This window comes from Varanus komodoensis, unplaced genomic scaffold (assembly GCF_004798865.1).
Source record: "Varanus komodoensis strain SLA01 unplaced genomic scaffold, ASM479886v1 scaffold15, whole genome shotgun sequence".
Classification (NCBI taxonomy): Eukaryota; Metazoa; Chordata; class Lepidosauria; order Squamata; family Varanidae; genus Varanus; species Varanus komodoensis.
Window position 1 is genome coordinate 18,214,092 of NW_025335440.1, and position 27,790 is coordinate 18,241,881.

The 27,790-nt window shown below is 38.8% G+C and overlaps 1 protein-coding gene across 6 annotated transcripts in view; it reads left to right on the forward strand.

Annotated features, from left to right (window-relative positions):
• The window catches only part of CUL2 (cullin 2), a 39,057-nt gene extending 15,540 nt beyond the window's left edge, over nt 1-23,517 (forward strand). For 3 of the 6 annotated variants that reach the window (XM_044424745.1, XM_044424749.1, XM_044424747.1), the window contains 15 exons: nt 1,884-1,980; nt 2,073-2,183; nt 3,015-3,177; nt 4,474-4,598; nt 5,856-5,963; nt 7,302-7,361; nt 8,122-8,250; nt 8,353-8,439; nt 9,424-9,576; nt 11,387-11,464; nt 17,487-17,553; nt 18,375-18,577; nt 19,699-19,800; nt 22,278-22,394; nt 22,919-23,517. In XM_044424745.1, coding sequence (XP_044280680.1) covers nt 1,884-1,980; nt 2,073-2,183; nt 3,015-3,177; nt 4,474-4,598; nt 5,856-5,963; nt 7,302-7,361; nt 8,122-8,250; nt 8,353-8,439; nt 9,424-9,576; nt 11,387-11,464; nt 17,487-17,553; nt 18,375-18,577; nt 19,699-19,800; nt 22,278-22,394; nt 22,919-23,050 — 1,732 coding nt within the window. In that variant the 3' untranslated portion in view covers nt 23,051-23,517. The other 3 variants (XM_044424751.1, XM_044424748.1, XM_044424750.1) reach the window with 3 other exon arrangements.
• Nucleotides 23,518-27,790: the final 4,273 nt, after the last annotated feature.

Genomic DNA, 27,790 nt, shown 5'->3' on the forward strand with positions numbered 1-27,790 from the left:
CTCTGTGTTATGGTATAGCTTGAATAGACCCGGTTCACATGTTATCAATAGCCATAGTTGCAGCAAGAGCAAGCCTAAGTGCCGTTTGCTTCACATCTGCCCACTCCCATGCAATAAGTTAATTTAACTAGATGGATGAACCAAGGTTTGGACAGCACAATAAACATCAAAGCCAAAGGGGGTGACCACATGGGAACCAGTACAATTATGTTCCCTTGCTCTGAAGCTTCAGCAACCCACATTTCATTTATTTCGGGTTGTTGACAACTTGCAAGCCAGCTGAGTTTTGAGGCAGGAAATTTCTCTTCAAAATAAGTGCAGAAGCTTAAAGCAAGTACATATCTAAAGTCCCTTTGGGGTTTACTTTAGCCAGTGCTAATTTGTTCCTCAGATCCTGCCTTCTACTTTTTCACTGCACGTTTGCAGGGGACTGGGAACAGGGATAAATTGTAGGTCTCTCTGCTTTTTCCAAGCTGTGGGGTTCATTTTGTATTTCGTGTTTTCACTCTGTTCAATCTGGAAGATGTCTGCTGTAGAGGCTATATTAGTTGTAGACTTCAACCTGCTTGACATAAATAACAATGCAAGATTAGTGTTGACAGTTCATGAACATCGAAGTCATGCTTTTCCCCTCTGCTGCTTTGGGGGAATGGAATTGGCTTTCTCTTGGCTTCTTTCCTGGCGCACTCGGTTTTTTTCCCCATAATGGTGATAGTACAGCTCAATGTGCAACATAATACTGATTTTCTTCTGTAGTATACTTTGGTCTTTTGGCTTTTTCTATCTGTTTTACCTGCTTTGACTTTCTCCTCTCAAATATCTTGAAAAAGAAGTGGTGATAATGCTGGCAAAAACCCATCATGGTTTAGCTTAGTTGTGGGTTGTGACCCGGCATCTACAGTTGTACTTTCTTGCTCAACAGGGGTTAATTCCTCTTTTTTTAAGCAGGAAGTTCTCCCAGAATCTTTAGCTAGGCTCTTACTTGCATTGCAGGCATTTCCCACACTTTCCTTACCCTTACCTTAGGCACTAGCAAGGCAAAATGCAGCCTCACTTACTAGACCTTCATGCTTTCTAAAAGGCTCAAATAATTGACAGTGAAGTGAAATAGGGCCTTTGCTAGTAAGCTGTACTGGTAATTATGATCATGGTCTACCACCAAGTCCAGTTTTCTATTGAATTGCTCCAGAAGTAATTCAGATTTCACCCTTATAGGTTCTGGCTAAGGGATGCAAGGGTGACTAAGAAGCACTTTGCACATGATTTTAGTAACAGTTAAAAACCATTTCATAGTTTTGCTGCCACAAGATGTAGTAACAACCACCCACTTGGATGACTTTAAAAGGAGATCAGACAAATTTGTAGACAGTAATGGCATTAATAGCTGGTAGTTGTGATAGCTGTGTAATACTTCCATCATTGGATGCAGCGTGATTCTTAGTACCAGTTGCTGGGAGATAAAGGTGGGAGGCTGCTATTACACTGATGTCCAAGAAAAGCCCACAAGCAGGACTTCTGGTTAGCTACTATAAACCAGAATGCTAGACTAAATATGGCTTCAGTTTGATCCTTTGTTGCTGTTCTTTTGTACAGTAAGAGGCACACATGCTAGGAAATGAGGAGTAAGACTTTGTCCCAGAACTGTTTAAGTCCAAACTTTCCCCATCCCTTTTGCACTTAGCGTTTTTCACAATTTCAAAAGCATTTTATGTTTGAATGATAACAGATGGTATCATTAACAGTGATCCTGACTGATCAAACTGCTCAGTCTTTGAAAGGATGACAGTGCAGAGGAATGGGTACTAGATTTAACCATTTGGGTAGCTGATTTGTGAAGACTGCACAGTGCATAAATAGCAAGCATTCATTTTTCCGTTTTTCAGTGATCGTTGTGGAGAAGATCCAAATCAGAAAGTAATCCATGGGGTTATTAACTCCTTTGTTCATGTTGAACAGTATAAGAAAAAATTCCCTCTGAAGGTAAACCACTACTTATTTTTCTCTCTAATTGTGGTAATTAATTGTTCCATGCCTTGCCTTATTTTTTACTTGATCAGACTCTCTCAATTTAGTTTTATCAGGAAATTTTTGAGTGTCCTTTTCTGAATGAAACAGGGGAGTATTATAAACAAGAAGCTTCAAATTTAATGCAAGAATCAAACTGCTCACAGTATATGGAAAAGGTAAGAAGCTCCATGTATGTATCAGTTATCCAGTGTTCTGCAAGGAAAAACATGTGTATTGCGTTTGGTACATAGTAAGATCATGGAAGTTAAACTTCTGGTGATCTGTAAATAAGGGACATCTGGCCCTTGATTGCTGGCCCCAAAGATAAGAGAATTGTGGGTAAGCATCCTCTCTGGTGAGGGAACTACACAGTTCCACTGCTCTTTTCGTCTTGTTAAACCATAATTTAGTAAACCAGGTAAGAACACCTAAAAGGGTCCTCTGTAGATAATATTGCTGATACTTTGGAACTGTGTTCTTGTGTATGTTTGCTTGAATGAGGTTCCTTCGGGGTACAGCACATAAGTTTGAAGCTTTTTTTTCTTAATGGTCTAATCCTAACATTGTCCTAATACAGGATGTAGTCCTGTAGTTAACTTGAGTAGGACAAGAATCCTGTTGGTCATCTTTTGGTTCTCTTGTTTTACTGGGTTTCCCATGGTCCGCCAAGGTGTATTAAACTTACAGAGCAAAGTATATGCTTTAGGATTTCTTAAAGCATGCCTATTCTTGTGTTATGCATCTTTGCTTAAATATATAAGAAATTTTGTACTTGATTAGGCTGAGGTTCCAAGTAACTGCCAGGTACTGAGCAGTCCTCAGTTTATCTTTTGCCTATCTTTTAACAATACCAAGCTAAACAGAAGTATGTGTGGTTTGAGTAGTACACCTTTTGTTCTCAAGTAGTTGCCGTGGCCTTTCCTTTTATTTCAAACATGAATGTTCTTTCTGTTCTTAGTTGCTTTATTCTATTTTATCACATTCGTTGTCTTGAAAATTGCCTTTAGGTTTTATGTAGATTAAAAGATGAAGAAATGAGATGTCGAAAATACCTACACCCCAGTTCCTATGGCAAAGTAATTAATGAATGCCAACAGCGAATGGTAGCAGATCACTTACAGTTCCTCCATGCAGAATGCCATAGCATCATCCGACAAGAGAAGAGAAATGGTAAAGGCATGCCAAGTGCCGAAAGTCAGTGCACATGAATGTGGAAAAAAGTACTCTGCTAAAAATACCTATTTGGACAAACCTCTGCATGTATACCATTTTCAGTCACAAGTTCTCTACTATAAGTAAATATATTGATTCAAATGGGGAGCTCTTTGTGTGCCTCTGAAATGGATACCAATTGCGGTGTTCATCTAGCACTCACTGAAACTTAATGGAAACGCCCAGTGCAGATTTGGATGTGGGTCACCAGTCACATGTATTCTGCCCTGAGTGGATTGGGACCAAAACATTCACGTGAATGCTGAATCAGCACCCTCTTCCCTTTACATTACTAGGATGGTTTGTGGCTTCTCTTTGCGGTCTTCTGTTGTTTTTTTTAATTAAGCTTTACTTTTACCATGCCATAGCTAAATCTATCTTTAATGTATCCATAAGCATATGCTGTTGGCAGAATCGCCCAAGTAGCCATCTCCTAAGGTTTGGGAATGCTATCCCATTTTCTCCTCCTCATAGAGTGAGATCTATAGAGAATGTAAGCAGAGGGTATGGTTGGTGCAGCCAGACTAAAGAGATGGCATTCAAGCAATGTTTAGAAAATCGCTTCTGCCCTCACCAGGGATCTCACTGAGACTATTATATCTAAGCCAAGGCATGAAAGGGCCTTTTGGCTGGTCATAGCCAAGCATCTCCTCCCTTTGTGGCTGGAATGAACAAACCAGGAGGTCTTCAATTAACCTATATAGATACCCATTTTTCCCAACTACAATACTATAGTAAACAACTCCAAGACAAGCTGGAGTATTAAACCAACTTCATATAATTGTTTGCTATACTTTCCTGGCATGTTTCAGAGCTGTTAACTATAGTTTCTTGGCTTGGATAAAATGGAAAACTAGCTATTTAAGGACTTCTTAGATGGTTTACTTGTGTAAATCTAAACTTAGATCTATGATATCATGGGCTAACAAGTCAGGATTCTTAAGCAAACATGATACTGGCTTGTTTGGCCACAAACTATAATTTCAGGTCTGGATATATAGCTAGATGCTACCTATACCTGATCTATTTATCCACTTGCAAGAGGATCATGCAGGCTGCTTGCCTATTGTGGTTTAATAAGTCAGGATTCCTGGATTTAAAGTATCATGAAATCATGGCCTGTGTGTTCTCTTCATTTTCCCAGTATCTTAGGAAAGTAAGCACTTTCAAAATTACTGTGCTTCTTAAATGTAAGCATTTGAGAATAGTGTTTTTTAAGTATGTCTTGAAAACCTAGGTTGTCTTTTCCTGCAGACATGGCAAATATGTACACGTTGCTTCATGCTGTGCCAAGTGGCTTACCTCATATGATTCAGGAACTACAAAACCATATCCATGATGAGGGCCTTAGAGCAACCAGCAATCTTTCTCAGGAAAACGTAAGTTTTGCCTTCAGAGAGAGAAGAGTGAACTTTGTGATAGTTAAAAGTATAAATTGTTGAGATTTTTTTTTAAATGTAAAGTTGTGCCCTATTCAATACTTGAATAGATATGGGAAGCAATATATGGTTTTTGTATCAACTGCAGTACCTTTATTTAAGAAAACTTTGACTGGTTTAGCATACAATAGGAGTTGAGTGACATACATACACTAGAATTGAATTTGATTATAGCCATGAGATGGCTTTAATATGTGAGCATGTGATCAATAGAAGGACAAGTCAGGCATATACACTACTGACTTACCTTAAAAATTGAGTACCTAATGATACTCCTTCCTGTTTTCCATCTGAGAATGAGTTCTGGGCATTGGTAAGATTTATGGCATAGGCCCTGTATTTAGATGCTGCCTAGGTGGTGATAGGGTAGGTCAGAGTCCTAGCTCTAACCTCAGAAATGCATTCAAGGTTGGAGCTAGGACAGAGAACCTCCCTCTACTCTTACAGCTGGCGTGGCTCTTTCCATGCTGCATGCAACTTCAAAGTCACAAGTTGGAAGTTGAGAATGCAGGGAGAGGAGGCATGAGATTGCACCAAGATATGAAGAAATCCAGTGTACCTCAGCTCTTTCTCCACACGTGCCATGTCCAAAAAAACAACAAAACAAAACCTGTTACTGTTATGTGCTGTTGAGTCATCTCTAACTTACGGTAACCCTGTGAATAAATGCCCCCTCCCCCCAAATGTCCTTTCCTTGACAGCCCTGCTCAGCTCTTATAAACCCCAGGCTGTGGCTTTCTTTACAGAGTTGATCCATCTCATATTTGGTCAAAAGACAGATGACCAAAATGAGACATTTATGTTCTTTACAAGGCAGAAGCATTTAATCAATGTTGGCCCCTGTGTTCAATTAGATGTCTTCAATCCTTCAAGTCTTCAGAGCAAAAAAAGGTTTAAATAAGGCGTTTCAATTGTTTAACAGCTTCCATCTCTGTTATTGAAAGATTGGCAATGATCACATTGTTTCATGAGATCTGTGCAGGTTGAATATTATTAGCATACGCAGATGAAAGGGATGAATTCTTGTGACACAGCAAATGTGCCCTGTAGTTTGTGGTATTTTGTTATGCTTTCATACCCTAGCAGCTTCTACTTAGCTCTGTCTAGCAAATTTACCTGGGGAAAGCTGTTGGGGAAAAATTCATGTTCTTACTATTGCTCTTCCACATCTACAAAATCTGCTTTTCCAATCCTCAGATGCCCACTCAGTTTGTGGAGTCAGTGTTGGAAGTACACAGTAAATTTGTTCAGCTTATCAGCACTGTTTTGAATGGTGACCAGCGGTTTATGAGTGCCCTTGATAAGGTAATCCTAATGAAAAGATTAAATTTATCAGATTTCAAGGAACATACATTTGGATCCAGACTTAGTCATGGCTCACTGGTTTCACTGCTCCTGAACTTGGCTAAGTCAAGATCCAGCCTGAAATTTGTGAAGCATTTACTGATGACAAATAACAGTAGTAAATTTGGCTCTGATTGTCATGATATTAAATTGCAACCAGTGCATCTGTTCTACTTAATGAAGAAGTGGAACAAGATGGTGACCTGGTATTTGCCAGTGAATTTACAAGCAAATTCAAAATGTATTAAACTAAGCTTAGCTTCCTTAGTAAGACACAGGTTGTTGACACAGTCATGTCAAGACACTCCACTAACTTCCTATATGCTATATATTAGAGGGGTAGAAAAATCCATAAATTCCATATTTCAAGATCTAAAGAGTTACACTGGTGGAGGAAGGTACAACTACACTTGTTAGTGCTGCCCCTGAAAGCTGAGTATTCTGGAGTGCCGTATGATTGGCTACACGGGGCTGGCAAATGCTGACCTCATACATACTGACTTGCACAATCGTGCATCTCACTCGATCACAGCTGTACTTTGAATGTATGGATTAATTTTACTGAAGAATCTCCAAACAGGTTCCTTTGCTTTTTGTAGGTATCTAGAGTGGCCTATACATAGGCTTCTGTCCCTGTAAGCAACTATGAGAACTGCATGAACACAAACAAGCTTGGAATTGTAAAAAGAGTTATTAATGGCTTGTTATAATAAATGCTCAAATATGCCAAGGATTTTTTGGTTACTTTAAAGTAATTTTGGTAAAAATGTTTAAAAAACCCCCTAAAATGCAAGCATACTCGGCAGGTGCCAGGTAAAATCCTTAAAATTAAGCAAACCCCTTGGCCCCTTCTAGCATCCCTTGGGGCTAGCAACAGGTTTTTTTTATCTTTCAGTACAGTCCTGAAAACCTTTCTTAAAAGTACAATGTTTCTGGAGATTTCTCAGCAAAAAAAAGTGGGGCGGGGGTTGTCATGTTGGTTTGTGTTAGATTTACTTAATAGCTGGTACAATAATATTTTGTAAGCCGAATAGACAAGTCAACATCAGTTTCGTAGCTGTACAGCACCTGTTGGACCACTAGCAATCAGTGAAAGATTACTAGCAATAGGAAGTGGATGTAAAGAAGCAGTTTGGTTCTTAAATGTAGTTTTTATTGAGTAAAACTTTCTTATCTTCTTGGGGAAGCTTCTTGATATTAACTTCGAGGTATATGTTTAATATATGTCTATATATGTGAGCCTGATGCTGTGATGTTAATAAACCTGGTGAACATAGATTTTCTTGTGTCCCTACACAGGCTTTGACATCAGTAGTGAACTATAGAGAGCCAAAGTCTATCTGCAAAGCACCTGAGCTGGTAAGTATAAAATACTTGTTTTAAATTTAAAAATGTAAGCATAACGTTTACTTAGATAATAGCCTGAATGTCTTTTTAAAGGCTGTTGCATTTTAAAGGCTGTTTTACAGGAGTTAGTGCATTTCACGAAAGCACTGATACTTTTTTAAAAATATATATTTTCTTAATGTAAGGAATACGAAACAAAGCAGACTAAAACAAAGCATACTACCATGAAAAACAAACAAAATTGCCAAGGTAAATCTGAACACATACAACCTATACATTCAAACCCCCAAATTTATCCATCTTCCTATCTTTCATCCCTCTGTGAGTTTGTCAAAAGAAATTGGAATATTTGTTGTTGTATAGATTAACAATCTCAAATCCTCTACTGCTTTTTTTCTTTTCCAAACTTCCTTCAAATCCCGTTAGTCACGCTGAATATTGTAAAATTTCCATTCATCATCAAATTCTTCTGTTTACATAGTTAGACTAAAGCAGTCTGATGCACAATTGAGGCAAAATGCGTTTTGCTTACAGTTAACTTACAAAACTGTTGTAAGAATTATGAAGGGCGCTTGAGGCATTTTCAACTTGATACATACTTCATATACTCCATGAATTACAAAAATAGCAGTAGTCATGCTACAATTTTTTTTTGTCTTTCAAAGGAAGGTGCTCATTCTCTTAACCACATGGTTAGCTGACATGATTTTACCCTGCTGCTATTTAACTCAACAAATATTCTTTCTTCAACTTTTATTTTTTTTAATTTGAGCTGGCCAAGTATTGTGACAACTTGCTAAAAAAATCAGCAAAAGGCATGACAGAAAATGAAGTAGAAGACAAACTTACAAGCTTCATTACTGTTTTCAAATACATTGACGATAAAGATGTTTTCCAAAAGGTAAAACACATTTTAAAACTTTAATTTGTTTTCTTGTTTGTTTTCTTGGAGAATACTTTTGAAACACAAGGAAATCTGACCTCTTGCTTTTCCTTAATATAGTTCTATGCCAGAATGTTGGCTAAACGGCTTATACATGGTTTGTCTATGTCCATGGATTCTGAAGAAGCTATGATTAATAAATTGAAGGTAATTACCAGTTAAGCAATACTAATTAGTTACCTGTAAAGTACCAGCCATTGTTTGTACTTTAAACTTCATCCTTTAAGCTATTATTAAATTGATTTCCAAGGAGCTTCCCTAAACATGCTTAAAATCTTACCTGTTGAATAAGCTGCTGTTAATTGTGCTAATATGAAGCTTCAGAGGATTCAAAAATTCTATAAATTTTCTCTGAGAATTAGCTAGCTAAAGATTGCCATGTTAAGAAAGAACCAGCAGGTGGTGCCAAGATAATGCAAACTAGCAAATTTCAGCTCTTTCCATTCAAAACCTGCACAAAGGCATTTCCTCAGACTGTGAGATGGTATTTGTAGATCTCATTGCCTGCAGTACATACATTCATTTTCTGCCTAGCCAGAGTGAAATGGTTCTGTAGGGTTCAGAAGAGGTCATCCAGCATCTGGGGAAAAGGCCAAGATGGTACCTAGTAGTCACAACTACTAGATACTTTTTGAGTGGTGTCCATGATACCACTGGGGCTAAATAAGACAGTTCTTTTCTCCCATGCTTTGGAGCCATTTGAAAGATCTCCCATGATAGTATTACAGAAATTGCTAGCCTATCCACTATCACCTTGTAACAAAATGGCAGCTCAAGTGTAATTGTGTCTCATCCCGTACTGAAACAAGTTTTAAAGTTTGCTTTAAAAAGTAAATATATGCCTATTCAGTATTTAACATGGTCCTTACTTTGTTTTAAACATCACAGGCTAATAAGTTACGTCAGCTTCCAAAGGGGCTGCTGTGCCTTCCCCGAGTTCATTCTTTAAAATAACCCTGTAAACACTCCTCAGTCTGAACAAGATCAGTAGAGTACCTTGTTGCATTCCTGAAACAAGTGCTCTGATTTTGGGTTACTTTGCAAATGCACAGATATAATAGGATGCTGCCTGTAATGTTTACATTTATGTGTACCTTGACTACAAATTGTTTTTTTGTTTTGTTTTTCTAGCAAGCCTGTGGTTATGAGTTCACTAGCAAGCTCCACCGAATGTATACAGACATGAGCGTTAGTGCAGACCTAAACAACAAATTCAACAACTTCATAAAAAGTCAAGACACCGTTGTGGATTTGGGAATTAGTTTTCAAATATATGTTCTTCAGGTATTATGGCATGTCTGTGTGTTCAGGTTCACATAGTATCTATGCTTTGATCTGGTTTGTACATCAAGCAGCGGTTCTTGGGCTGTTTCACCCAGTAATTGCCAAGGGCTAGTGCTATTCTAGAGTGGGAAGCCAGAAACTGGATTAAACACAGTTAACACAAGAAATGCCCATTGTTTATTCTTGGATTAATGTCCTATGGTATTTATTTATTTATTTATTTATTTAGGAAGCTTCTATGCTGCCCCATTCGCCGAAGCCTCGAGGCGACTCACATCAATAAATAAATAATCACAATATAAAAACAATATAATTTGAGTCGACCTGGCCAAGGATATAAAATAAATAAATGATATTGTCATTTTAATTGTTAATTTAATTGTTTAAATAAAAAGGTCTTGGCCTGGCGCCAAAAAACAAATAACGATGGCGCCAGGCAGACCTCTCTGGGGAGCGCATTCCATAGATTGGGTGCCACCGCAGAGAAAGCCCTCCTCCGAGTACTTACTCTCCTAATGTCCTTCACAGAGGGTTCCCGGAGAAGGGCCTCTCCCTCTGATCTCAAGGGGCGGGTGGGCGGGCATAGATGGACGTAAGCGCTCCTTCAGGTAACCAGGACCCAAGCCATTAAGGGCTTTTTAACTCAAACAACCTGGAAATTCAGTTTTAGCATAGTATGAAAAAGCCCAGGAATGGGGATGTACCTGAATGACTGAAACCCGAAGTTGCTCGTGTGTGCTGTTTCTCTTTGGCAATTCCTGAGCTAAACAACCCAGGAATTGCCACCATCATGTGTTAACCGATTCTGTACGTATAATGGTGATAGTTTACATGGCACCTGCAATAAATGTAGCATGGAATGCTTTTGTTCAGTGTGCCAACAAGTCACGCTTTCTTTCAAGTTAATTCAGATTTGGTGTTCTGTTGCCACTGAGCATAGTTGGTTCTCACTGGACTGTTTTGGGTTTTTCTATTGTTAGGGGTTTTTTTTCACTAAAAGGAAAACACTGGGATTTTCTCAAGTGGCAGATACTTCCACTTGTAAGGCCTGTTTTTGCTATGTAGCCAGAATAACTCACACCTGAGTTTACTATCAGTACAATTGATGAGCAAGTATAGCAATTCAAAAATCATTTATTTGGTCAGGGTATTTAGCCTGCAGAAAGGTACAGACAGATCATATGAGTTCTTAACTTTGATGGATGAGAAACAGCAGGAAAACTGTAGAGAATGTAGATGCCAGCCAGTCTTGCCATTAGCACGATCCATGTGGCTTGCCCTGAGGCAAACTGCTGCTTTCAGGAAAGGTGAGGAACCTCGCCCCATTGCCAGTATTGGAAGTAAGAGCCAATTAGCAGTTTGGTAAGCTTCTGTATCTGTGATGCGGTGAGGGTGTCACCATCCTGTCCTTCAGCTTGGGCTGCAAAATACCCTATATATCATTCTCTAGTCACCCATCCTTCTTCTAATCGTAACTTTCGGCCTCTGGAAATAGTCAGATTAATTGCCTTAAACTTCCTCAGATAGGAAAATAGGAGAGTTGCAGCTTCATTTGCTGTTCTGCTTCTTGTCCACCAAAGCTAACAGCAGCTGTATCAAGAGCAGATGATTTTGGACTTTTCGTAAATTAAAAAAAGAGTGTGGCTTTTGATGGATTTCCTCTCATGGTTTCCAAGAAGGTTGCTGTGAATTGCTCTGATCCTGTTTCAAGTGGCTATTACAGGTTTGAATTTCCTTAGGAATGACAGCTGCTTTATAAGCCTTTTTAGAACTATGTTCAATGTAAAATATTTTTTAAACTATTTTTCAGGCTGGTGCATGGCCTTTGACTCAGGCGCCTTCATCTACATTTGCAATTCCTCAGGAACTGGAAAAAAGTGTACAGATGGTAGGTTAGTAGGAGATTTCTTGAAGATTTAATAACTAATGGTCCTAATATGGGACTAGAAATACTTAACACTGCAAAAGTGATTTATATTGTGCATAAATCATAGCATTACATATAAATCAGTTCTCTTTAAGGTGTTGGTGGTATTAATTTAGTATTCTTCTAACATTAGAGCCTGAACTTCCTATCCTGGGATATTCAGAGGATCATTAAACAATGGATGATTTGGAAGCTTTTAAATTCCCATATTGTTTCAGTCAGATCTGAAGTTTAGTTGTACTAGTCTCCAAATTAAACTGAAAGACTTGAAAATGATTATACTGTCAGTTCTGAAAGAGATGCAACAACTGGGCCTTAGCCCAGATCCACAAGGCACTTAACTATAGCCCCCAAGAGGCTTTCCTTCTCTCCAACCCCTCCTCCAGCAGCTCATTCTTTCCCTGCCACTGCTACCAACAATGTCCAGATCTCTGGGAAGTGGAAGCAAGGCTTACCACTTCCTTGACCAGCCAACCTGATGTGATTGCTCTTTCCCCACTATTGCTGGAAGTGAGGAAAGAACTCTGTCTCTGAATATGGATGGATCTGAATATGGATGAATGTGTGTGCGCTATGTATGAACAGAGCTCCTGACCCCCCCTCCCCACACTGAAAAAGCTGTGCACAACTGTTTAGAATATATACCTTTTTACAAGAGTGGCCATCCTTCCTGCACTTGCTGTTTGCTGCATATATTCCTACCTACTATAAACTGCATGGAGTTTGCTCCATTGATAAACTTCCTCAATTCTTGATGCTCTGCTATTGGCACATTGACCCAACCCTGTCTATTCATTTTTCTCATCAGTGTTACATGATCAGCTGCTGGGAAAGATACTAGTCTTCCTTGATTTTCAAGCCAACAAAGTTGATTTATTTTCTACTTTCTACTCGTAAATCTATCTTTGGGTGTTTTGGACATTTCTCCATTGTTTCCACTCTCTTCAGTCTCCTCTTCGTGTTAGCCAAATTGCTGCCTAAATTTGGGTGAGTGGGACTAATCAGGAAAAAACATGTGAAATTTAGCTGCAAATACTCAGCCACAAGCATCTGGTACTTATTACTGAGAAAATAGACAGCAGGTAGTTTAGTGCTTGAAATTGAAATGTTTGTTAAACATGTTAATAGCAACAAGGTCTTTTTGTGAATAATGGTAGGATCACTGGTTGGTGTGTTTTTATTTCCAAGGAACTCAGTTGCATTTTTTGTTCATTCTGCTACAGTTAATTCTGCATTCCTTAGCAAATAAACTTTCAGTATTTGGCAAAGTTTGAAAAAAGCTAGCAATCTGCCCTTTTTCCCTAGAGGGCTTTAGAGAGAAACTTCTATTCAATTCATTCACTTTTACTCACACATTCACTACATGTCTGTATTGCCCAATAGCTGAAGCTTTCTGGGTGGTTTACAAAGACCAGTAAAAAGTATTGAGAGGCAATCCTAGGACAGTACACAGACATGTTAAGGCCAGTAAGATCTGATGCGAGTGGTTGTATATTTGGAATGGAACTTGGGCGATTTGGATTTTAGTCTACACTCAGCCATAAAGCCCACCAGGTAACTTCAGGGCAGTCATTAACTCTCCGGGTAACCTCCATCACAGGATTGTTGCAAAGATAAAATGGAGAGGTAGACCATTTAAGTGGGCTTGGTTTCCTTAAAAGAGGAAAAAAGATGGAATATAAATGCAATGTAATAAAACTAATAAATCTTAAGCACCAGCACTTGATTAAAAATTCATCGTATGCTGCTAAGTGAATGAGAGAGAAGTATTATACACAAGTCCATGAGTATTGGGGTTTTGCCAGATAGCTGACCTTTGTTTGGAACCCCTGGTATGGGCTATCAGTGGAAAGAAGGATATCCTTGTCTAGTATGGCTTTCAAGTAAGAAGAAATCAGACAAAAACATCATTGGTCCTAACTTTGGTTCTTGGGGTTTCATTTTGACCAATTTTTTGGGGAAGAAAATGTTTCAATGTAGTGAAAATAAGTTTACAAAAGTTGCATCAGAAGTCTTCTCCACATCCAGAGAGATTATGGTAGCTTGGTCAGTTTGATCAGCTGCACGTACAAATCTTGTCCTTTCTACAAAAGATACCTTTAAGAACAATTCATATTATAGGTCATAGGTAATAATATATTTCATATCATCTCTGCAGTAGTCTGTAGTCATATGGTGAAAAAAGATGGTGTTACTTTTCTGGCAACAGTGGTCAATGTTTAGGTAACATAACATTTATTAGAAATCTGAGACATTTTGTATGTGTGCTTATCTTACATTTTGTAGTCCACAATGTCTTGAACAGTTGCAGATACAGTTGTATCTACCCTGAAGTGCTCCATGGCGGAGTAACTTGATAATCAATTTCCTTCAAGGGCCCATTCTTGTATTCCAGTCAGTCTTTGTGTTCCCTTCAGCTTGAGGGGATCTTTTGATCCATCTTAATGGCACCAAGGGAAGAAGCCACTCTTTTTCCAAGTGACATTAAATAAAAAATCTCAATGATTCTGTGCTGATCTAACACAGATCCTTTATATCTTGTCCCAGCTTCTTTTCACTTCTGAGGAAGAGTGTCAATCTGTCTTTAACATAAGTTATTTCTATTGTCATGTAAAATGAACTTGATTTTTTTTCCCTGCTAAGGAATGTCTGCTGGCTGTTAAGGGATTCTCAGAGGTTTTATTTCCCCTTCAATAGAGACATCATTCGCCCTTTTGTGCGTGCCTTTTTAATGGCTTGCTGCTTTCTAGCAGTATCAGGATTTGTGCATTAGCCATAGTTGAATGAGGATGCATTAGCCCATGATGTAACTTGACTCATGGAACTATCCACCAGTCTTTAAAGTTCCTGCATATTACTAGGCAGTTACTGTTAAGTGTGGGTGCCTTTAGAGTTTGGAAGAATGTGCTGGGAGTATGAAGTGCTGTCTGCCTTTATAGGCTTGGGACCTGAATACCAAGAGCATTCTAAATTGCTACCTCAGTTACAACACCCATGTCAAAGACCTCCCTGCAATGCCAGGCTTGGCAGATTGAGTATATGAGAAGACAAGTTGACAGGTGAGGAATAAAACTGTGTACCATAGTAGCAACCCAAAAGGTATTGTTAAAGATCCTAAAATTTTCCACCCTTTAGTGCCACTTCTGTAGGCTTTGTCCTTTCTTTTCATGTGACTTTGTGTTGGGGCAGAAATCTGCTAGTACTGCAAGACAGTCCCCAAAAATGTAGGCATACATGGCAATAATAAAATAATTGACAGAAAATAATAAGTGTTATTCCCTACTCTGTTCATAAAAGCAGAACTTTTAGGTAAGCATAGTTCCTATAAACAATGCAAGGTCTCAAAAGGCGAAGCAGTCTCAACCAGTCATTTCCATTTGGGGCAAAACTTGGACAATACTGGGCCAATAGAAACCCAAGTTCAAATTCCTGCTCAGTTACAAAGCTTGCTGTTTAATTTGCACATGTCAACCATCTCTCAGCCTAATTACTTCACAGGGGCATTGTGAGAATAAAGGCAGTAAGCCATAAAACTCCCTGAATTCTTTGGAGGGAAAAGCCAAGATACAACCAGTTTGAGATAACACATATCTGAATAGTTAAATTCAGATGACTGTCTACTTAGAAGTAAGTCTTCAGTTCAGTGGAGCTTACTCCCCAGGTGACTGGGCATAGGGCTGCAGCCTGAATGAGAAAATAATTGCAAAATCAAAGAGTATGAAGAGACTGCAAGCTTCAAAAATGAGTAGAATCTTGGTCCAGATTTTGCTTGTCTGTTAAATCCTTGTCTGTTGCAATTATGCAATGAGGGATCCGCATGAGGCCAGTATGATACCAGTAGATGTTCCAGGGTAACCTTTTCATGGATTTGAAGGGATACTTGATTTTTTATGCACTTGATGGGGCTAGATGAAACTGCATAATGAATGGTAATAAGGGGATTGATGAACAAATTGTTAGTTGACATCAACGTTTCTTACAGATTTTGCAGAACTGAGATGCTAGCAACAGGCTTAATAAAAGATTAACTTTGTGCTATTTAAAATGTCATTTTAATCAGTGATCGCTTTCTAAATCCTGCTTTCTAATTTATTTGATCAGAGGAAATTAACTAATGTACTTAGAATTTAGATAGAATTTGCCTTTTTCTGAGCTTGTTTCAGACAGGCTTCAAAGAGGAAAAGGGAGTCTCTGAAAGTGAAAATCTACTAAGCTTTTCTTCTCTCAGACCTCATGATAGCAGTGGGTGATGGCACTAATAACATCTAACCCTTGAGGATTAAGAATTTAATTAGACCAGTTCTTTATGTTGTCTTGGTAAGATCCACAATTATCAGTTTCATTAGAGCCATTAATGCTAGTAATGAACAATAAAAATAGCATAAAATGAAATATATGAAGGATATTTTAAGAGATGTTACCAAAATGGCCAATTAAGTTGTATGTACTTACTGGGATTAAAACTAAGCATTTGTATAATAAATATTATTAGTGACCCTTTAATGTTGTTGATATATCTTTCTAGAATTGTAGTGTGACATAAAATATTCTTAGAGTGCACTAGAATTACAAGGGCTTATTCCAGTTCCCTCTACCAAAATTAATGTTCCTCATTCTATTGAATTATTAAAGATTCTGTGGAAACATAACATTTTTGGACTGTTTCTTTCAGCAGTATGATTTAATTGTCTCAAACAAGTGACCAGTATGTGGCAACTGCGTGGTCCTCACAAAATAGGTCCCAAGACCTACAGTAACATGAACTGCTGCGAGATGTGGCCAAAAGAAACAAGTACCATTTCTGTGGCCATTTTGTAGTTTTCTTCACAATTAAAAACTTCATGGGCTCTGCCGCTTCTTAGCTTCAGGGGACTACAAAGCCTGATGGCTGGCTTTCCTGGTGCCCTTACTATCTTCCCAAGAGAGGTCAGTAGATCTCCTGGGGTTAGTGGCATGCAGACCACTGCAAGAACTGTCATTACTCCAGCTATTTCAGACATTATAGAACATCTAGAACCTCTTCTTTGCCAAGTTGCTAGCTAGAGCTGAATTTCATGTGGGCCTTGAGGACCTAATCTGACCCAGGAGCCAGGGCAGTGGGGTTTGGTCTGAGAGACCTGGATGACCCACATCTGCCATAAAAGTGTTGTTTGGCTATTGGCAATTTAAGCCTTGTCCTCAAGTTTATGTTGGTAAAATGGGGTCAAATAACTAAATTTGCACAAGAGATATTGATGTGCTTTATTTAAAAAAACATACAAAATGAAAATAGCTTAATAAATAGAAAAAATATTCTACAGTAAGACTAATAGACCCAGTTAAAGATGCATCCCATAATTACGCTTGTAAGGTGCGAATGTTAGTAGGGGTTGGGATGGCAGAGGCTTTGTTTAGTGTTCTGAAGTGTTGAGGGTTGACAGCGGAACACAGCAGCAAAGCCAGATAAAAGCTACATGATCAGTGGCTAGGATGCTGGGCATTGAGTTGTAGACTGGCTGGAAAGTAAGACTCTGCTTGGCCCTCCAGTTCACTGGGTGGCTTTGCATATGCTGTGATTTTCTTAATTTATTGTGAGAAAAAATGATATTGGATCTGTGAAGCATTTTGTACACTGAAAAGTGCTATAGAAATGTATAAACACCACATTTTTGCTTTATTGAAATGGCTAATAAAAGGTAAATCTTGATTTCACCAACATTTCTAGATCAAGAAATGTTTCCATATTATTGTTGCTGTTATGTATTATGATTTTTTTCAAGATTGGGTGGGCTAGCTAGAATTCTTATAGGTAAGTTGGTATTTTATTTCATGTAGGTAATGATTTTCCAAATGTTTATTTTTGATATTTAGAAGTGTAATGTTTGTTATATTTTTGCATATCCTGTGTCAAAGCACTGGAATAACCATAACAGTATCTTGAGATATTTGGCTGAAGACTTGATCTCTGGAAATATTTGACCTAAAGAATGATTTTGTTTTACAGTTTGAATTATTTTACAGTCAGCATTTCAGTGGGAGGAAACTTACCTGGTTACATTACCTCTGCACAGGTAAAAATAAGTGTGCATGTTTTTTACCTTATGAATACATTTTCTCAATTCATACTAACAATTATTTTTATTAGAACATATAAATCCTTTGAACTTTGGAACAAGCAAAATAAATAATATACTTAAATTTTAATGTATCTTCCCTAGCATAGTTAATATCCTTTTGCTGATTTATCTCAATGGGTGTCTTAATCTCTTTTTATTCTTGCCTGTAGGATTTATTGCTTTAGAGATTATATCATCACATTATTAACTGAGCATTTTCCAGAAAGGAATTATTTTCCAAGGCTGCTCTTTGGAAAGCACCCAATTTATTCACATCTATTCAAGAAATGTAAAATGTTAGAATTAGGATAAGTATACAGGCACTTCAAAATAGATTCATCTTAAAAGTATTAATGAAGAAAATGAAATTAATGCAGAAATATAGACGAATGAATGGGGAGGTACAGGAAGTAAAATTTACTTTATTAAGGACAGTTAGTAACACTGCTACAATGTGCACAAGTGCTGGGTTTACTCATGCTCTTGTTTTGAGGTGGGCCTCTTAATACAACTAGGTAAGATAGTGCTTAATGTTAAAATACTTCTATAGCACTTGTCAGTTTTCAGAGCGCTTTGCTTTTCTTACCTCATTTTTCTTCACAACAACCCTGCAAACCAGGTTGCGTTGCTGTTTCTCAGCCACCAGGCTGGGACCAAATGCTAGGTTTTGCGGAGCTGCTTATTTTTAACCCCAAGTTGATGGAAAGATTCAATGTTTTACGTATAACATAGATTGCATATTAAACTGGTATGTAAAATATATAATTAATTTCCAGGTGAGGTCAAGATGAATTATTTGTGCAAGCCATATGTAGCCATGGTCACAACCTACCAAATGGCAGTGCTGCTTGCTTTTAACAATAGTGAAACTGTTAGTTACAAAGAGCTTCAAGACAGTACACAGATGAATGAGAAGGAACTGACGAAAACTATCAAGTCGTTACTTGATGTCAAAATGATCAATCATGACTCGGACAAGGTATGTCACAAAATGGTAGAGATTCCCTTGCTTGAATGCTTCCTTTCTGCCTCTTACTTGCATTTGCAAGTGTTTTATTTCGTATTTTCCATGGAGAAGTGTTATCTCCCATCGCTACTATCTGTAGTCTATGTAGAAAAGCACATAGGCTACATTTTTGGCAGGTTGGGGTTGCTGGCCATGAGAACTGCAAAGCTGATTACACATGCTTTGAAAAGTTTTGGGGTACGTGGTTCTCAAACATCAGCCCTGGGGTATCATGGCAATCTGCTTTGGCAACTTAAGGGAGTTTCAGGCAGTTCGCAAATACGGCATGGAGGTGTGCTTTTTTCAAAACAGAGAGAAACTTATAAATGAATTACTTAATTGGACACGAACTTTGGATACCGGCCGAAGTCAGGAATGGGGGCAGGTTGTGCATAAACTAAGCAAAAGGCCTTCGAGGGACGCTTCAGCCTCTATAATTGGCAGGGAGAACTCCACAGGAGCTTTTCTGACCTTGAAATGGGTCTCTCCTAGAGGGGTGTTTACTAACCAAACTGCACTAACCGAGCTCCCACTGCAGCAGAAGCATGTCTTTAAAGTTATTTCTACTCCACAGAATGAAAGCAGGCTATCTGTAAAGAGAAGGGACTCCCCCCACCCCCAGTGTCTGTTGTAATTCAGCTTTAGAGGACTAGGAAATATACTTTCCATGTTAGTTTCATATTAAGTACTACTTTCATACTAAAGTCTAACACCACAGGATTGAAACACTAATACTTGTTCAAATTATTTGCCTGTAATGTTATACACACTGTATTTTATTCCTATTGGCAATTTTGAGGGGTTCTTTGTATGGGGTAATAAATTGATCACACTGGGCTCATTTTGAAAGTGATCATATATGCAAAATATATTGCTTATATTACAGCCAGAGGCAGCCCAGGGAAGTTAAATAATTCAGACCTGCCAAATAGAGTGAGTAGCAGCAATATGTTTACATTTCAATGGAGAAGATGTAAGCCATATGTGTATCTGGTTCATTTAAGCAAGCTTTTCTTTGGAAAAGCAGATGAGCTGTTAATATGTTTGGCACAATTTGCGTGTGAAAGAAATAAGGTGTGTGTTTCTTACTGCAGGAAGATGTTGATGTGGAGTCTACTTTTTCTTTAAATATGAACTTCAGCAGTAAACGGACAAAATTTAAAATCACAACATCAATGCAAAAAGATACACCACAGGCAAGTCTTACTAACACGTTTCTTTCAATTCCCCACAGGTATGGTACAAAACTGAAACTCAGTTTTAAAACTTAGGGAATCTTTTTCTTGTTAACAAGGGAAAGCATTAATGGGAGGGAAGTAAGTGAGATAGGTAAAAGGACGTTCTGAAGCTGCCATGTCCATACCTGCAGATTGCTGTTATGACCATATCCCAACATTGGGGTGGATCTAGGGCATACTTGGAACCCAACCCATTGAAATGAATGGGACTTAAAACTGAAGTTGCACTGCTTTCAATGGGTTTACTGTAAGTATTACTTACGTATTGACCAATCCAATATAAACAACCCATGGGTAGAAGGTACAGCTATTATACAGCAGAACTTGAAATCTGTTTTCTAATGCATAAAGCAGCCCTATACATACTTACTCAGAAGTTAGTCCCACTGTGTTCAGGGTTACGTATCTATATATTTGTGGATATGATTGGAACCTATGTTCTACATCACATTTTCTCAAGTTCCTTGCTATACCTTTGCAGTAATGGCTCAAATATTCTTTTAAACATATTAAATTCTGTCTTGACAAGCATTAAATAAATTAAATATTTCCGTCAATAGGAAATATGTCTTTTGGTTTTCTTGAAATCTTCTATTTTTTATTCCTAGTTTTCATAGAACATGTTTATGTATATTCTGAAAATACTGTTTCTTTTAGTGGTCCATTCATCTCTGGTGGTTTTAGACAATGCTAGTTCCTGTAGCACTAACAATCCATTCCATTCTACTAGTGTGGGGGCAGTATCTTATAACTGACCCTTGTAATCACAGCTCCATAGTTCACAACCCAGTGCTTCAGTTCAACTCTCGTAGCTAAGAGAACAAAATAAAGAAGTACTTCTAGGTTGTTTCCAAAATTTCAAAGCTATCAGCATTTTTATCCTGAACAGTAATTCTGAGTTTCAGAGAAGTTTCAGTCTACTCAGAAACTGTGCTCAGCTTCTGGGGCCTTCCTCTGAGAGCCAACTCCAAGGGAAGTACAGAGGGTGACATCAAGGGGGAAAGCTTTCTTTGTAGTGCATCCCCTTGTCTATGGAACAGCCTTCCCACTGCAGCCTGCCTGGCATCAAATGTGTCTTATTTCCAGTGCCTGGTTAAGATGTATGTCTTCTCTGAGGCCTTTAAGAACTTACTTGGCCACCCAGGAGTTTGAGGGGGTGTTCTGCAGAGTCTTTTTTTTTTTTTTTTTTTTTTTTTTTGCTATTTTCTGTTTTAGGTATTTCAAACTTCTAATTTTTCATGTGTTTATGATTTTCATTGATGGTTGCAAATCACCCAGGAAGCTTTTGCTGTGAGCCAATATAGAAATCAAAATAATTTCATGTAGAATGTAGCAGCAGTTTCCGGAGGCTCTCTTCTCCTGGATCAGACCAGTGGTGCATCAAGTCCATCCTCCTGTTTTCTGCAGGTGCCACTCAGATGCTTCTAGGAAGTGAACCCTCTCCCATTACTGCTGCCAGCAGCCAGTATTCAGTGGTATGCTGTTTTCAGAGCTGGTTATATATAGCTGTCATGACTAGAAGCCATTGGAAAGAATGTTCAGACTGTAGTTTTGCTTACCAGAGACAGAAAAGAAGAATGCATATCCCACTATTTTAAGTGGTGCATCTTTGGAATTGTACCAAAGATGCACTTGCTTGACCTGATAATGTTCAATAAATATTTCTAGCATATGTATAAGATTTGCCTTGCAGGATCAGACCTAGATCAGTCTATCCCAATATTCTGTTTTCAGCAGCCAACCACATAACATGCCTTAAGAAGTTTGCATTGTGGCAGTGGTTTTCCTCTGTGGTTCATCTCTAGTTACACCATTTGCAACTTATTTTGCCTTTCTTTGTGGTTCTGATTTATTACTATGTCCATTATATCCATCAGCAATTAATGGCTAAAACTTCATTTCCAAAATTCATCTAAACAAATACCTTTTATTACATCTTCTGGTGGTGAATCCCATTAGCTATCCATCTGCAGTGTACGAAGTACTCGCCTTTGGCACACCTAAACGTGACTGCACATAGTCTTTACTTTACTTCTAGTATTACACAAGCAAAAGAAATAGTTTATTCTCTTCATATTGTTCATAGTTCTCATGAACCATGATGTTGATCCTTAATCTTTTTAAAACCTAAGCTCTTAACTGGCATTGCACTTTCAAAGTTATGCTTCAATGCCTTTTCACTTAGTTTGTAGCTTTAGAGGGTTGTCCCAGTGACCTTCCGTCCAGGAACTTCTGAGATCATCATCCATTTTAACTTTGGAGAGCACTAGAGTGTTGGTGTCCTCCAGATTACTCACTAACAAAAGCTCTAGCTAGCTTTGAGCATGATGAAATGTGCAACTTGAACAGCCAATTCCATGATTGTACACCTGGAGTAAGCATCACAATTAGCCCACTGAACTGCACTTTTCTTAACTATTTTTTGTATATTACAGGAGATGGAACAAACTAGAAGTGCTGTAGATGAAGATAGGAAAATGTATCTTCAAGCTGCTATAGTCCGTATCATGAAAGCACGAAAGCTGCTACGACACAATGCTCTTATTCAGGAGGTATGTGTGACCTGGTGTTATACCAGTGGAACTATTTAGAACACGAAATGCTGTGGCGATGGATGGAGTGTATGTGGCTATTTTGTTTGGGTTAGTAGGTCCTAGTACTACGTGTAATCTTGGAATTCTGGTTTTAGAGCAGTGGATTTTAATTATATGCCTTTGTACATAAAATGGCCTGCTAGGCATCCCTGAGCAAGCTAAGCAGTGTAAAAACATCATATCTGAAAGACACTTGTACCTTGGAAAGTTTCCAGAAAAAGCATGTGCTAAGGGTCTGGGTAGGTGTACATGGTGGGGGCGGGGGGAGGGAAACTCATTTAGAAATATGAGGTATGATGCTGTGAGGAAGTGGTTCATAGTGAAGCGGTTCATAGTTTAAAGGAAATGAATGTATCCTTTCTTAAATGTCATTCTGCAAAATGTTGATACTTGGCTTAGATTAGAAGGTTTTTAAACCCACATTAACCAGTTGGTTTTCATATAAAATGTGTCTTCTCTCTCTTTCTCCTTCTCTCCTTCAGGTAATTAGCCAATCAAGAGCTAGATTTAATCCAAGTATCAGCATGATTAAGAAATGTATTGAAGTTCTCATAGACAAACAGTACATTGAGCGAAGCCAGGCCTCAGCAGATGAGTACAGCTATGTAGCATGAGGTTAATATCCTGTAGGTATGGTTGTATGGAGATCATTGCTGTCACTGCTTGGTGTGTCCTGTGGGGAAAAAAGCAGGGCTGTCGTGCCTCCATAACTGGTCACTTGGCAGTCCCTGTTTTTTCTGCTGTTTACAACATCACCAGTGCCACGTCATGAGCGTCAATGAAAACAAAGCCTATAGATATTCCAAGCTCATGTCATTATGACATTTCTTAAAACTTTACTAAAAGAGAATGAGTGAAGTCTTGCTGAAATGTGGAAATTTTGGTTGGATACCATGCTTTTCCCTCACCCCCTCCATCCCCCCACGTTTGCAGTTGATGTTTTTTAATGTATCTTAAAATGCAAAGTTAAAACAGACTAAATATTGTAATATGGCAGATAACATAATTGTATCTACATTAAAATGTAAAAACAAGAACATGATACTACTGCTCGTCAAATAAATAAAGAAATGGAATATGTTGCGTGACTTGATTTTTAATTCAGAAATAAAACAGTTTTGAAGGACTAATCTAAATTATTTTCGGTCTTAAGTGCACCTACAAATTAATCTGCATTTTACTCTGAAACAAAATGCATTCTATGAAATAGCATGTATAGCCTGTAGCTGGGAGTGGCCCTTAGTTATTATGTATTAGGCTAAAAATAATTGACCTACTTCCAGTTTACTTTGTTCAGGACTGAAATGCTAATTTGAAAACTGGAAAATTCAGATTTAACTATGATGTAACTAGCAGGCCAGCCTCAAGGATTGGCACGTCGTCGTTGGGCCCACTGATAAACACCCTTCTGGAGTCACTTGTCCTCTTCACGATTAGAACCCCTTGTTCACCTCCTTTTTCACTCTGGCCAAGACAGTGGTGGTGGTAGGAAGGAGAAACAGGCAAGGCTGCTGCTTACTGGCTCTCTGCCTGTCAAGCAAGCTGAGCAGTATTAAGAAAGAGAATCAGGAGCAAAAGCAGTAACAATGGCAGAGAGAAGACTGACTAATTGGGAGAGAGCAGCTGTGAGGGCCTTCAGAAATCTGGTGGTGGCCCTGAGAAGGAGGGGTTTATTTTAGTTTGTTGTTCTTTTTTGGGTATAACCCAATATGATCTCAGAGTTAGCGAAGTTGGATTGCCCTGACCCTTATTACAAAATCTTGTTTGCTTTGCTAATGCACCCCATAGCCTGAAGCCCTTGCAAATAGTCTTTATTTGTTTGGGATTGTGTTGGGATTGTTTTCTGTCCCTTTTTGTTAAGACATTAATGCTACTGACTTATTTAACCACAAAGCTTAAGTACCAACAAAGGAGAACCTAAAGGTAAAAGGTGCTTTGCTCTTTTTCCTTAAGGCCGTCCTGGCTTGCCTCCTTCATATTTAAGACCCTGTACATGCCTGCTCACAGCAAGAAATACCCTCTTGGCCATGCCCAAGATTTTGGAGGTCTAGTTCATGATGGCTCAGATTAGAGTCTGTGGTCTCATAACAGCTACCCTGTGAAAACCCCTATTGCCATGAGTTAGTCAGGTGCCTATCCTGGGTATATGGTGCCTACTAAAAGCAAACTTTCATAACAAGTATCCTTAGGTAAGTATTCTTTTCTAGGTGCAGTAATAATTGGCAGCATCATGGTTTTATACTGTATTTTGCATATGCTTTAGAATTCTTTGAATGTAAGTAATGCATAAATATCATTAAATAAATGGCAGTCCCTGTGCTATATGCTGTCAAGTAATCTCTGACTTAGAGCAACCCTGTAAATGGATTCCTTCCAAGATGGCCCACCCTTTACAGCCCTGTTCAGTTCTTGTAAATTCAAGGCCATGGCTTCCCTTATGGAATTGGTCCATCTCATACTACACCCAATATAGGTTGAGTTGAGCCTGCCCCTGGTGAAGGTGCACCTGCCTCAAGGTGGTCTTTCCTGTTGGTATCTTCGTTCACCCTACTTCAGCCATCACCCTTACCTATGGAAAGGAACAGCCTTCATGCAGACTTTGCTGGATTTTAGTATTTCTAGTCTGCACCTCTGTCCTCAGTGCCCCTCCTTGCAAACACCCCATTTTTGGGGGATGTTTCCATAGCTTGCATCTTTTCCTTTCTCTATGAAGGGCTTGCAGAGTCCCCATAATTCACCAGGGACCTGGCTATAGGAGTACTGGGCTAAACATAATGGTGTTCAGAGAAAGCGAATGCATTCTTCAATTGTGCAGGAAGGCCTGGAGTATAGTACACCTGCCTATGAATAAATAATATAAAGTGAGATCATTCTTTTAGTAGGTAGACTTCCTGAAAACCTGTGAGGTTTTGTATTAGAAAGTAGTGTATGGAATTCTTACAGCACTCTAGGTAACTTGTTTCTGGAGTATAATGCATTTCCAAAATCTCAGAGGCAAGTCTATAGCCAAACTCTGGTGCAGTAGTTTGGCAAAGCAAAATTGTTTCTTTTTTTCTTTTCTTGAGGCTGCCTGGAGAACAGCAATAATGCTGACTGTTCAATATTTATTGGCCTTTATTCCTTTCCCACTTCATAATCCCCATCTCTACAGTGCTGTTTTCCCTCAAACACATTGAAATTGAGCTAGGGTGGAGTCACTAATTAGGCTGGACAGTTTTCCCTTAAATGCTCGAGTATGAAGCATGCATTACCATCTTTAGCCACTAGGTAGCAGATGTTGCTAACCAGTGCATACAAAGTAGCTTTGTAGTCAACAGTTTGAAGCCAAAGGGAATTAATTAGTCCAAAGGACCAGGAGATGTAGCTATTCTCTCACCTGCTACAGGGAGAGCAGCTGCATCTCCCCACAGCTGCATGGTTTTGCTGGAAGGCAAATTATCAACCCAAAGGATCTTCCAACACCTGTCAAAGTAAGTATATTACCTAGTTATCTGTGGAGCTCTAAAATGTTTTGGGTCAGGGCCTTTGAAGGACTGTTTCCACTACATTCCTCATCTGAGTGTACCTGTGTCTTGTGGCCCCCTGAATCCAAGAAAGGCAGGCCGTTTTGGTTCTGGCATCCAGGCTGTGGAACTCCTAGGTCAGTGTAACTTTTTGGCATTGTGTTAAGACCTTTCTCCAGGCTCTTGGGCTGAATTAATTTCATTCACCTGTTGCTGGGACTGTTTTAATTGGCTGTGAGTTTTCCTCGTCCATTTTATTTTGCATATTTGTTTCCTAGCTTAATATGCTTTGGGGAAGGTCTAAGTTTGGAAGGACCTTGAAAACACACTTTTACTGTGTATTAAATTACAGCACTTAGTGTTAATAACTGTACTTAGCATTCTGTGTGTAGATAAAATGATGCCTGTATATTTTGTTTCAAAGTTATTTGTTAGTTATTCAAAGTTACTCAAAGATGGGTTAGCAGGAAGTGCATGTGAGAAATATTAGGGGGGCAAATCTGTTGCTTAACTTTTCTGGGTACTGAAAATGTCATTGAAAAATAGAGTGCATAAGTTACCACATAGATTATTTCTTCAGTAGTGCCTCATTTGTCACTACAGTTAGCCCACAAATTATTTTAAGCACAATTCCCCATATCTGTATGGGTACAGCATGATGTTGCCTTATGTAGTCTTATTGCCTTGCTCAACAAGCCAGTCATATGTTTCCTAAGAACCATCTTGCTGTGTGTCAGAATCCCGGAATCTCAATTTGAGAAGAGGAAATAAAACTCGGGGTCGTAGGAAAGATCAATCGTTATGAACCTCCGCGTCTTTATTGTCTATCCCAGGTTCCCATGGTTGACTCATTACCAGGCTAGCAGAGATGAACTCTGCTGCAAAGCTTCAATACCATTACAGGGCATTTATAGGTACACAGGTACAGGGCAATTGATGACAGAATACAGAGATTACAATAAGATTCTGAGGTCACCACATGCAGAACAGATAAAGAAATGTCAGTCAATCATACAGTAACAATGAGATTACAATATTTCTAATTGCCTGTATTGACACTTTAGTTCAGTAGCTTGAACCCATCTCCAGGTCTGCTGAGACGTGCAAATTCAGGCCACTAGGAACTATTCATGATAAGCTCAGACCCTTATCTCGACTCTAAACATTCTGCATGATCAGGGCACATGAAGCCCTCTGAGCTATCAAAAGATTATTGTAAACTGAATTCCAACAATGACTATTTATAATGGATATTTGGGCTAAAATGGCCTACTGTAGCCTATAGCTAAAGGTGAGAGAAAGGAGTGAGGGAATGCCATTTTAAACAGTGACTGCTTGGTTTTGAGAAGGAAGACAGGATTTGATCCCACAATGCAAAGGCACACAGGAGTAATGCTTTTCAGACAGGATTTACCCAAATTTTCCCAACACTGTGTGAGACAGAAGGTCTGTCTAGTACAGCATCCCCCTTTCCACTGAGGTGGGCTAGATGGCTTTGGTCCACCAGCAGGGCAAAACACAATAGCTCCACACCAGCTGATAAGCAGTAGGATATTGTCTCTGAACCCAGAAGGTCTGTCTCCTGTTCTAAAAGGTAATGCCAGCCCTTCCTCGCTTGCTTGCTTGTTTGTTTTAATAAACAATTAAAATGGGGTAGAGAATGGGAAGTCAGGTCATAGGAATGGTTCCCTGCTAGAGGGTTATGCTTTCTCAGTGCAAACTACAAATCAAATAGGCCTTCCCTATCCCCAGTCCATGCCTGCCTTTTTGTTCCATATCCATGTAGTCAATGCAAAATTTCAATTAGTTAAAGACTGGAGGGTGGTGGGAGGGAAAAATTACCTCTTGGAC